The sequence below is a fragment of the Coregonus clupeaformis genome, chromosome 6, assembly GCF_020615455.1.
Source record: "Coregonus clupeaformis isolate EN_2021a chromosome 6, ASM2061545v1, whole genome shotgun sequence".
In the NCBI taxonomy this organism is placed as follows: Eukaryota; Metazoa; Chordata; class Actinopteri; order Salmoniformes; family Salmonidae; genus Coregonus; species Coregonus clupeaformis.
Genome location: NC_059197.1, coordinates 27635034 through 27647771, shown reverse-complemented (window position 1 = coordinate 27647771; position 12738 = coordinate 27635034). Strand labels below are relative to the sequence as shown.

Here is a 12738-nt window from a genome sequence, read left to right as displayed (position 1 = left end):
GGCTGGTAGGTAGTGCAGGCCATGGACAGTGGTGAAGACCGCTAACGGTGGCTAATAGCAATAGCTAATAGCAAGTTTCAGCCGTGGGCTCTTGATAAAAGGTATGAAGAAATAATAGAATCCGTTCCACATTGGGTGAGGCGGGTTGCAGAAAAGTATATTTAGTTAAGGATGGAAAGTGAGATAGAGAAATATATATGAAAAAAGACACACAAAAAGAAAGGCTATTTACACGAGGACACAACATAATACACGACCGCACTGCTATGCCATTTGTGTTTAACCAGCAGACTGCAGTGGAAGGAGAAGCAGGCCTGTTGTAAGCCAAACATAGCTAAAGTGGGTCTTTAACTTTCCAAAACGGGTAACAAAATAGACAACTAAATTTTTACAGCATATAGTAAAATGTGATGTATTTTACCATTTTATTGTAGACATAAATCTCAAAGACAGCAGCATCTGAAAATGTTATAATTTCATGTCCAAGGTAAAAACTTTACAAAAATAAATAGCTTTGAAAGGAAGCTACAATAATAATAATAATATAGTATGGTCCTTCATTGAAGGTATATCATATTTTGCTTTTTTTGTTTTATGACATACAAAACAGGAATGAGAAATCAAACAGACATCTGACAAACAATAGAGCATTCTTCGCATTATGAATAATATTTTTTTTTTATCAACTATGAAATTATTACAATTAAAGGTGTTGTTCTTTATGCAAATAGATACCATTTCACACATAATGTGTTTATATTGAATTTGGTTGTACTTCCAATTCTCTGTAGCCATAGAATTCCTTTAAAACACTACATAAAGATACAGAACAGAGGAAAAGTCCCTGTTACACTGATTTACCTCAGATCAGATTCCTGACCATTGTCTATGCTAAACTAAATTTGACACAAAGAAAGTGTACACTCAAACTCTAATGTAAAACATTTTTTAGGAACACTAAAATGTCTGGTTCATTCTTACTACTAAATATGCTGGTTGCTTTTTTGTTACAAAGTATATTCTTCGATTTAGTGTCTGTCAATGGCTAATCTCGGAAACCCAGAACAAAAATCTTGCGTAATTGCATCAGATTAAGTTACATAGTTTGTCCACGAGAGATTAGTCAATGGCAGACCTAGTCATTTGAATGATTATGGGTGAACTTACATTTTAATCTTTAAGCATATCAGTACCACAAATCATTAACCAATAACAAGATAGCAGATATATTTGATAGATTTTCTGACACGTTTTTACAGGCAGTAAACACAATTTCACATTTAGAAAATACCATTTTATCCAAGGAAATGACACAAAAGAGCAAACCACAAGCAAGGTATCCACAAGAAAGGTATTTTACAAAGTTTTCCATCTTGTGTACCTAAACAAATGTTTTACACAAACCCCTTTTACTCAAAATAATAAGCACTGTAAGTTGTTGTCTTGCAATGATAATGTCACATGTTATGGTAGGAATAGTATGCCTTTAGACTAACTTTATTAGCCCAGTTCATTTATTGACTCTGTACTGTATAGTTATGGGTTATATGCTGGAAATTGAGGTATATTTAACCGCAATGGTGTTTGTCAGTAGGTTTTATGCAAAGTAATAGCTTTTAGGAGAGAATAATAATTCGCACACAGTACCTTTTTTTATTTTAACAAAACATGTACATCCTGAGGTAGCTAGATCTCTATTGGTTCAAACTTCTCTAGTGGTTGTAAAACATCAAGTCACAGGCAAGTGTCCTGTGACTTGTCCGGGTTAGTTAGTGCACTCTTCATTTCCAAACTAGGGTTTCCCTGCTTTTCTCTAAAGCACGGTCAGGTCAAGGTGGTTAAGAGTCCACTACACTACCCCTCCCAAAGTTTTCTCTGTCTTCATGTCTCCTCGCTAGCACTCTTGGTAAACACACTCTCCCGACACTGGCGCAGGTTGCTTGTTAGCGTCACACTTCTCCGACTCTACAGTCTTGCCGGTGTAGTCTATACAGACAACACTGCGTCTGCGTTCCCCCTGGCCACAAGTTCGTGAACAGGATGACCAAGGCCCCATTTGCCAGATGGGGCACGGCAGATCAGCACAGGGTCTGATATCTGTGGGTTTCAGGTCCTTATCGCAGGTATTGGAATGGAAACCAGCGTTGTCTCTGCATTCAACGTTCCTTCGGGACCACCCGGAGCTGCAGCTCTTGGAGCACTCTGACCATTCGCCCAAATGCCACTGGGGCACACCGAAAGCCTGGATCATATGCAATGAAGCCTTTCTCTCTTTGGATTTAGTGAAATACACATCTTTGGGGATAAAGAATGTGTATTTGACCTTGGGTGGAAATGCCTCCCCAGCAGTGGCCAGCAACTGGATGGTGACGGCCTCCCTCAGTTGTCTGAAGCTCTGGATTCTCTCCAAGGTGGTGGATGAGCCACTGTACTTCAGCACAGCCCCGAGAACAGGGATATCCTGTTCCACAGTGGATACAGAGAAGTTACCATTCAGTATGTAGCCACCGCTCTCTCGCTTGATCGCCAGGTAGTTTCCATCATGTTTGATGTTTCTATGGCTTCGCTGTTTGATGTCAATATTGGTAGCCCCAACAGGTATGGTCACAATGTCGCTATATCCGTAACTGAAAGAAAAAAGCAAATGTCTCATTACAGCTGTAATCACATCAGCAGCACAAAAGACAATCAACCAATAATGCTTTCTAAATTTGACTGTTATTTAGTCTGGATCATTATAAGACAATAATAGCTGTGACATTATATTAGGGTCATACATGCCTGTTACCATAATTGGAATTGGAATATTTAGGTATACTCACGTGACTTTGTTGTATGAACCAGTGATCTTCCTGCAACTGAGGCCATTCCCACCACACAAGCCACACTTGTCAAGCCTCTTGTTTGAACCGATCTCTTGGTCACAGCCCGCCTTGACACATTGGCCTTGTACACAGACAGACGTAGTGTCGGGACCACATGTGGTGCCGTCGACAACCTATGGAGCACAAATGCAAACTTGAGGTCTCAATTTACTTAACACTGTGATTCACCAAACAGTGATGGCAAGCTATTTATTTACAGTGGCCAACATTCTACAGATGATTTTTAGTGAATGTACCTTGGCTTCAAAGACTTTGAATTCACTGCTGCCTTTGGCCCTGCAGAAGAGTTTACACCTGTCCCGGGGCGACACACCAGCGTACTTTGGAATCCATTGCTTCATGTTCCCAAGAATGTCAAGATAGTTGAAGCTGTTGTACTTCTCACACTGCTCCTCTCTAAAACTCTTCCCTAAGGTTGGAGAAAATGACAAAGGGAAACAAATTATCCATCAAACTAATATCAAAGCAGACACATTTATTGAAAAATCTAGGTTAAAAACACCACTATAGCTCACCACTATATAAATAAAGCGAAATTCTGTAGTGCAAGTGCCTAGACAAAATATTCCTTACCATCATTATTCTTACACGCCTGGGTGTTGCAGGACTGGTACTGGACTCTCTGGCCCTCGCAGTACTTGCCGCCATTCTGGGGCACGGGATCTGTGCACTCCCTGTAGGAGAACTCCACACCCCCTCCACATGTCCTGGAGCACAGTTGCGATGGTCCCCACGCGCCCCAGCCGCCATCCACAACCACCTGTGGTAAAGCCAAAACGAAACAGAGTGAGTATTGAGTGCCATGATAACATGAGCCGTCCAACTCACCCACAGTCTAGGCTGGGGCCTCGGCGTCTCTTGGCATGCCATGATTTGGGTAAATCTGTCCGTCAGTGTGGCACGCTTCTGCTGTCTCCCACATTCCTGCCCTATGTATCACCACTTGCGGAACCCATGGCGCACTTGGCAAGACTAAAGTAAACTGTGTGCATGTAGGTGTGTTTTCACAAGCTTTTACTAGTGGGTGAGCAAAAAGTATATTAACTGCCAGCATGTCAATTTATAAATCGAGTTTATTGACACATGCTAAAGAGCTTGTACTTTCAAAAGTACATTCTTCCTTACAATGCAGGAAGGAAATACTCTATCACAGAAACATGAATAAACATATAGTAACTAACAGGGCATTCTGAGACAGAGTTTGTGTCAAAATCCTCCCCTTTTCTGAGAAAAACTAGGGCTTACCTTTGGCTGCATGACCTCGTGGGCTGCCATGCATGCACCGTGCAGACAGCTCCTGTTGGTGGCGCACATGGTGCCATCTGCCCAGTGAAGGCTGCCGTTATTGGTGGTGCAGTGGGGCTTGCCCTCCTCCCTGCACCACAGCTGGCTGCAGATGTCACTGTCAGAAGTGTTGGGGCAGTGCACAAACTCCTCCCCAAACATCTGCTGGCACTGGCGGTCGAGACTGTATGTGGTGCCTGGGAGTTCACCGGGTAACGGTAAGATGCTCTCCGGTGGATCCAAAAGGCAGTCGCCTGTGATTCAACACACAAGAGTTCTGTTTAAAAAAATCTAAAGGTTATATAATGTGGAGACTTGAAGCTGACTTTGTTGGAGTCTTCACACAATCACATTCTGGACAGTTGGTAAAGCTTCTCAAACCCATGATCTCTTATTTGGAGAAATATTCAATGAGCTTTTGTCACGAACGTTGAGAGACGGGTCAGACCAAGCTGCAGCGTGGTATGCGAACATGTTTATTATTCAATAAACAACGTAACGTGAAGCCCAAGGCTATACACAATCCAAGCCTAACACAGGAACAAGATCCCACAACAAAGGTAGGCAAACAGGCTACTTAAGTATAATCCCCAATCAGAGACAACGAGCGACAGCTGTCTCTGATTGGGAATCACACCCAGCCAAACATAGAAACAAAATACCTAGATCCTAAACATAGAATACATCACATAGATTTCCACACCCTGACTCAACATACAAGAGTTCCATACGTCAGGGCGTTACAGCTTTAGTGTGATGTTGTTCTTGACCAAGTGATCAGACAACATTCTTAGCTACATACACTCTCTTTGGAATCACTGACTAACTGATAAAGACCATATTGGCTTGTAACAGCTGTTACTTTTGGCTTGTGAGAACCGAAACCTTCTCTGTATGTATGACTCAGAGGAAAGGAAGGTCTTGATTAAATGTTACAAAATAATATTAATCTCTTCAAATAACAAACACATTGTCCTTCACGCCCAATTTCAGCTATAAGTAGTAACCACAAACAATCTGGCAGCCAATCTCTAATTTCCTTAGGATGTTTAAAAATATATATATATATTTCACCTTTATTTAACCAGGTAAGCCAGTTGAGAACAAGTTCCCATTTACAACTGCGACCTGGCCAAGATAAAGCAAAGCAGTGCGATAAAAACAACAACACAGAGTTACATATGGGGTAAAACAAAACAAAGTAAAAAATACAACAGAAATAAGTATATATACAGTGTGTGCAAATGTAGCAAGTTATGGAGGTAAGGCAATAAATAGGCTATAGTGCAAAATAATTACAATTAGTATTAACACTGGAATGATAGATGTGCAAGAGATGATGTGCAAATAGAGATACTGGGGTACAAATGAGCAAAATAAATAACAATATAGGGATGAGGTAGTTGGGCGGGCTAATTTCAGATGGGCTGTGTACAGGTGCAGTGATCGGTAAGGTGCTCTGACAACTGATGCTTAAAGTTAGTGAGGGAGATAAGTGTCTCCAGCTTCAGAGATTTTTGCAATTTGTTCCAGTCATTGGCAGCAGAGAACTGGAAGGAATGGCGGCCAAAGGAGGTGTTGGCTTTGGGGATGACCAGTGAGATATACCTGCTGGAGCGCATACTACGGGTGGGTGTTGCTATGGTGACCAATGAGCTAAGATAAGGCGGGGATTTGCCTAGCAGTGATTTATAGATGGCCTGGAGCCAGTGGGTTTGGCGACTAATATGTAGTGAGGACCAGCCAACAAGAGCGTACAGGTCACAGTGGTGGGTAGTATATGGGGCTTTGGAGACAAAACGGATGGCACTGTGATAGACTACATCCAATTTGCTGAGTAGAGTGTTGGAGGCTATTTTGTAAATGACATCGCCGAAGTCAAGGATCGGTAGGATAGTCAGTTTTACGAGGGCATGTTTGGCAGCATGATAGCTCCTGGGGAGTAGGAGTGATACTGGGGGCTGCAGGGTTAACCTCTACATCACCAGAGGAACAGAGGAGGACTAGAATAAGGATACGGCTAAAGGCTTTAAGAACTGGTCTTCTAGTGCGTTGGGTACAGAGAATAAAGGGGGCAGATTTCCTGGCGTTGTAGAATAGATTCAGGGCATTATGTACAGACAAGGATATGGAAGGATAGGAGTACAGTGGAGGTAAACCTAAGCGTTGGGTAACAATGAAAGAGATAGCATCACTGGAGGCACCGATTGAGCCGGTCTCCGCGTGTATGGGGGGTGGAACAAAGGAGCTATTTGAGGCAGTTTGAGAGGGACTTGGGGCTCTACAGTGAAAGTGTATAATAAGAACTAACTGGAACAGCAATAGGCAAGGCATATTGATATGGGAGAGAGGCATAAAGCAATCACAGGTGTTATTCGAGAGAGCTAATACAACAACTGGTAATGGTGATGAACGTTTGGGCTGAGGCTAAACAGATAAACAGGACAGGGTACCATGTAAAGGAACAGTCCAGCAGGCATCAGCTGTGCAGCTGAGTGATCATAAGGTCCAGTGAACAGCAATATGTGAGTACGAGAGCAGTTCGAATTGGTGCTACAGCACAGGCTAGCAGGAAGCACGGCTGTTGTTTGCTTGTGCTAGCGGGCCGGGGCTAGCAGATGGATCTTCATGGTCGTCGCAACGGGAAGCCTGTTGAAACCACAGACGATTACGTCGGCAGACCAGTCGTGATGGATCGGCGGGGCTCCATGTCGACTCTAGGAGGTCCCGTCCGGTTGACAGAGAGGTAGATAGCCGGGAGATGGGCCTGACTCGAGGCTAGCTCAAGGCTGATTAGCCAACAACAACATCCATTTGGTTGCAGCTAGCTAGTTGCGATGATCCGGTGTTAAAGGTCCAGTGATTCAGTGATTCCGGCAGAAAAATCGATATGTTCTGGGTCGATAACGCGCTGTGCAGACAGTGCAGACTGGCCGATAATAGTCCAGGCTAGGTAGTGCAGGCCACGGACAATGGTGAAAAACCGCTAACGGTGGCTAATAGCAAGTAGCTAGTTAGCTGGCTACTCCCGTCCGGTAGACAGAGAGGTAGATAGCCGGGATATGGGCCTGGCTCGAGGCTAGCTCAAGGCTAACTGGTGCTTGCTTCGGGGGCAGTGGTGATTAGCCAAGAGCAACATCCATTCGGTTGCGGCTAGCTAGTTGCGATCCGGTGTTAATGTCCAGTGATTCAGTTATTCCGGCAGAAAATCCGATGTTCTAGGTGAAAACCGCTAACGGTGGTTAATAGCAAGTAGCTAGTTAGCTGGCTAGCTAGTTTCAACTGGAGATTCTAGATAAAAGGTAAGTCAATAATAGAATCCGTTCCACATTGAGTGAGGCGGGTTGCAGGAAAGTATATTTAGTAGAAGGATGAAAAGTGTGATAGGGAAATATGTACGAAAAATACAAAAATATACAAAGAACAGGCTATTTACACGGACACACACAGAGTACACGACCGCACTGCTACGCCATCTTGGATTCTGCATCTCTGCATTCTGCATGTCTCCAATGCATCTCCATTTTGAGATTTTGTAGTGCAACTGCAGATAATCTTTGCACATAAGCAAAGCAGAGGTGAGAAACTACAGGTGGAGTTAACATTGTGAACACTTGTGAACCCTTTCCTGTTCACCGGACGTACTACCTTGTCCCAGACCTGCTGTTTTTAACTGTCTCTCTCTACCGCACCTGCTATTTCAACCTCTAAATGCCCGGCTATGAAAAGCCAAGTGACATTTACTCCTGATGTACTGACCTGTTGCAACCTCTACAACCACTGTGATTATTATTTGACCCTGCTGGTCATCTATGAACGTTTGAACATCTTGGGGAAAAATCTGGCCTTAATGGCCATGTACTGTTATAATCCCCACCCGGCACAGCCAGAAGGGGACTGGCCACCCCTCAGAGCCTGGTTCTTCTCTAGGTTTCTTCCTAGGTTTCTGCCTTTCTAGGGAGTTTTTCCTAGCCACCGTGCTTCTACATCTGCATTGCTTGCTGTTTGGGGTTTTAGGCTGGGTTTCTGTATAGCACTTTGTGACATCTGCTGATGTAAAAAGGGCTTTATAAATAACATTTGATTGATTGATTGATTGATTGAAGCCTGCAGGTATAATGCTTTATATCTTGTTATAAGCATTATGAGCCTTCATAATGGCTTACAATAAGTAACTTCTCCTGTAAGAGTATTTATTGTCGTTGTCAGAGGCCATAATTTGTTTAAGTGGGTAGATATTGTAAAATAAAATACAGAAGTGAAAACTGGGCCCTCATAACAGAGTGGTTTAAACTAGAAGGCTCTAGTAAAAACAGACCTAGAAGGCTCTAGTAAAAATGGCGCTACCAGCAACTGCTGAGTTTTTTAAATTTAATTATCTGATTTCATTCACGTCCAGCCTTCTGACCTCAACACACAGTATTCAGATGCTGTGATATACATGCAGTAGAATAAAACAAGTACAATAGATGTAAAAAAAAATTCTTGTAATATCAAGTCAATTAAAAACGTTCAATAAAAATAAACACTTTCTAACACTTTCCTCATAGAAAGTCTTACCAAATAAGTTTTCTACATCAGAGTTGTCAGTGTTGTTTATCAGCATGACATACCGTGTCCGTTGTCAAAGAACTCTGTGATGTAGAGAGCGCTGCAAGGTGACCAGGGGAAAGTCTTGTTGAGGTGAACGAACAGAGGGGCCATCAGGTGATGGCCGCCCAGATTCCCAAACATCCTCTCGCAATTCTTGGAGTCGTCGTGTGGCATACTCAGCACATGGCCTAAAGGAGAACAATACTGTATCAGTATTCAGTACCGATCATGGGATGAAAGAGGGACCCTGAACACCCATTCAAATTAAATTAATACTATTTAAGGTACGCTATGGAAGTAAAGTTGCTAATAGTTTATATCTACATTAGGCTTGGGGGTGGACTGTATGGTTCATATCAAGTTCTTATCTCATTAAACCACACAATTATTAGTTGTAGGCTAACAACCTTTTCCATAAGCTTTTGGCTCATGTGTGTGCCTCATTCTGTCCAAATGAAGTTATTTGTGGACAATATTTCTGTGCATTTAGCGGACCCTTTTTGACAAGAGGCAAAATGTATGTAGACCTATAGTATCTTTATATATGGTCAATATAGAAGTTTGAGAAAGTTTAAATTTTTTAATGCACAAGTCATACCAAGTTCATGGGCAGCAGTGAAAGCTGCTTGAAGTCCATTATCCTCAATGACAGAGCAACTCCTTTTTGGATCGCACATGGTTCCCACATCAGCAACCCCTAGGGTGTCACAACTCTGATGTCCACAGATATCCTGGAAGACAGACAGCAGTGGTTTCAAACAATGAATCTTTAGACAGCGTTTCTATTTGTCCCTGGTTGTTTTTTTCTCTTTTCACTTGAGAGCACATGCCAAAAAAACTTGTTTGTCAATGTTTCCATCATTAAATGAAGCAAATAAATATTCCTGGCAGACAGAAGCAGATCTATGATGTGGGGAAATTAATGGTGTGGTATCAGAGATATATTTCAACGACATGCCTCAACATTTTCCCTTCACATGTCAGGCTGGCTCTCTGTGACTGAGATAAATGTTTCCTGGGGCCTATGACCCAAAACACAAGACATAACCGTACATGATTCAAAGGACATCTGGACATAGAGCGACATGCTGAATTCAACTCAGCACGTCTACACCTTGTTTTGCAGAAGCATCACTCATGGGAGACAGCATGTGCAAACTACTTCCAATTTAAGTCTCAAGTTTTTGGTTTCTCTTATGGCGAGGCATGTGGCACACATTCTTTGGCAGGTCAAATTCAGGGCAGCAACATTACACACATACCTTGGCCATTTTAAGGGATGTCTTGTCACTCAAGGCTGATTTGTAACCATTCTAAAAATAGCTCATAGGAGAGCCTTCAGCCCTATAGGTTTCAAAGCTCATCTGATCTGATTCATGGACATAAGACAGCCAATTGTATTTCATTAGAGGATACATAATCAAATATATCACTGTTTGCTTACATTATTTCATTAACTCTCCAAACCATTTGGTAATATGGTTATAGAATAAGGGGTTAGGGATATCCTGTGACATTGATGTAATGTGTAACAGTATACATATGGGGCAGGCAGTGCTCACCTCTCGGGTGAAAAGTAGAGCAGTGTCGTAGTGCTCAGGATGCCTCTGGCTGGCCGGGTTGAACTGTTGTTGCCAGGCACAGAAATTCCGCAGAGCGACTCCCCCGTTATTGGAGAGTGACGGTCCAACCTCCTCGTCTTCCACCACCACCATCTTCACCACCACCATGTGGACAGAGTTCTTGATACTGGGATGTTTGTAAAGCTGGGCAGCCACAGAGACCAAGGTAAGGATATAGTGCTGGAGAAAGGGAGGACACAGGCAGTTAGATATTAGGGAGGCTTACAAGGCAACACTGGTGATGATGATTTAGGCTAAAACTGGAGGGAAAAAACTAAGTGAGTGAAATAACTGCCAGACTGGAATTACAATTATTTTATATTTTTTTAAATAGGAAGTATCTTTAAAAACGTATAATGCTCACATGCTCTTTATCACTTGCATGACCCCAACATTGTTTAATGGTGATGATTTAGTAGCTAAGTCATAAGGAATGCGGAACGAAATTACTGCCAAAGCATAATTCTCCTGCCTGACCTTATCAGAGGTTTCCCAATCCCATCATTACTCTCTATGCACTCTTACTTTTTAAATGACCTCATTACTCCAACTTAGTTTACTCCATGCATATCAGCTAAACAGCAAGTGTGGAGAGCCTAGTTTTGCATGACAGAGCAGAGCAAAACCATTGTTTCTGCACCCAAAATATAGGCTATAATTATTTTCAATTTAAACACAAATTAGTTTTTTTTTTAAACATTTTGACTGTGGGTGTTTCCACATTGGGAGTTGGATTAAATTTCAATCTTGAACTAGCCTGTTAAGAAAACTTCCCACTGGGCACAATGTCAGTTCAACATCTAGTTTTGATTTACATTTGGTTGAGTTGTAACTAACAGTGAATTCAACGTGAAATCAACCACAAATGTCACCATGTCATTGGTTTTATGTTAAAGGTTGGGTGAATAAAAATAGGAAATGCCCTTACATTGATAACTTTTTGCAAATCCAATCAGTTTTACACGTTGATTCAACTTCATCACATTGATTGTTTTTGGTTGAAATTATGTGGAAACAACTTCCAATTGTGTCTTTCCAATTCTGTGGAAAGTGTGTCTTTCCAATTCTAGTGTTGTAAATTATCAATGCAGAATTTGGCACTTTCATTTTTGTTAAATGCAATCAAATAATTGAATCAGCATGGGCTATAGTAATCGAATAATCGAATATATCCTACCTTTATCTCGTCTCCATAGAAATGTGTCATGGACGCGTCTGCAACCACCAGCGTCTCAATAAATCGTGGTGCTGATACAAAGCGTTTCCCTCGTAATTGTCTCTCAGGATCTTTTTCCTCATGCTTAAAACTTTCCTTGTCAGCTTTTTCACGACTCTCCTCACTCAGTTGATCAAAGACAGTTTGAGTGTCATGTGGTGCTTCTGTGGGTGTTCTTCTTTTGATCAAATGTAACTGTTCAGTGGACCTCTCCCTTCTCCCTGAGCCGAGCACTTTGGGCTCAATTAAATACTCAACCCCGTCTGTAACAAACGATCCAAGGATGCCATAACAGAGACTGACCGCAACAACAGAATCTTGGTTGGAGTCCACAGTCCCAGAGTAAAAACAGCTTCTCAAATCTCTTTCCATCTCCTGTGTCTTGTTTATCAAGTTGTGAAAGTCCGTTTCAGTTTCAGCATCAGATGAAGTGTGTCTGCCATGGGCACCTGAGGCGCTGCGTAAAGTGTAGAGATCTTTTGCTTTGATGCGTTGAATTGTCAGTGTAGTAGATAAGAAACTGTTATCTGGGCTTAAATTCAAAGTGAAATCTCGGCCAAAGGCACTGAGTCTAAACCTCGGCAGTTCTTCACTTCGTTTCCAAAAACGACTGCTGCTTCTTTCATTTATCCTGACAGGTACAATTTCCTCGGATGCAAACAATTTAGAAAGTGATTTGTCGATTACGCACAGGACTAGTAAAACGAAAAACCGCTTTGAAAACATCTTCAGCAAAGGAAATTGCACTCAAAAAATCATTAAAACAAAGACAACCTTTCAACCAAAATTCCGGACCAAGCCCATACGCAGCTCAACTCGTCAATTGATAGTGTCTGTAGTCGGTAGAAAATCTTGAGTCACTTAGCTATTTTTAGTCTTAGCAACCTCACAACTAAAATATTTTTTCATCAGTATAATGTAACAAAAATCCACAGTCAGTCTGTGTCGAGAATGTTTGCTATTTTTAGTTTAATAGTGTAATCTTCATTGCTATTATAGCAGAGCTAAAATACTGTTCTACCGCTCGGCAGCACCACTTAATACTAGGAGCAGCGGAGGTATTTATACTTCTTGTCTTCCCTGGACAGAAGCGGATTTTTTTTATACCACTTGTTGCCTCAAATTCTCCTCCCACTCG

At 41.9% G+C, this 12738-nt stretch overlaps 2 protein-coding genes across 2 annotated transcripts in view; one reads left to right on the top strand and one right to left on the bottom strand.

Annotated features, from left to right (window-relative positions):
• Positions 1-420: 420 nt before the first annotated feature.
• Positions 421-12615, bottom strand: LOC121567615 (A disintegrin and metalloproteinase with thrombospondin motifs 8-like). Its single transcript, XM_041877799.1, has 9 exons — positions 11562-12615; positions 10325-10564; positions 9361-9493; positions 8783-8950; positions 4131-4423; positions 3459-3645; positions 3122-3294; positions 2823-2998; positions 421-2627 (listed from the first exon to the last, which is right to left on the bottom strand). Exons 1-9 carry the CDS (start codon positions 12324-12326, stop codon positions 1895-1897), a joined length of 2868 nt encoding a protein of 955 aa, XP_041733733.1. The 5' UTR covers positions 12327-12615; the 3' UTR covers positions 421-1894.
• LOC121567614 (A disintegrin and metalloproteinase with thrombospondin motifs 15-like) overlaps positions 10468-12738 on the top strand; it is a 34153-nt gene continuing 31882 nt past the window's right edge. Inside the window, exon 1 of the mRNA XM_041877798.1 lies at positions 10468-10550. The gene's annotated coding sequence lies outside the window, so the exon portion shown is untranslated. The remainder of the gene's footprint in view (positions 10551-12738) is intronic.

Bases quoted from the DNA above. Each gene is read 5' to 3' on its own strand.
- LOC121567615 (XM_041877799.1), bottom strand. From the start codon at position 12,326: ATGTTTTCAAAGCGGTTTTTCGTTTTACTAGTCCTGTGCGTAATCGAC. The intron at 8,951-9,360 runs GTATGACTTGTG...GTTCTCCTTTAG, and splicing joins CACTGCTGCCCATGAACTTG to GCCATGTGCTGAGTATGCCA. The intron at 4,424-8,782 runs GTATGTCATGCT...GTTGAATCACAG, and splicing joins GTTCTTTGACAACGGACACG to GCGACTGCCTTTTGGATCCA.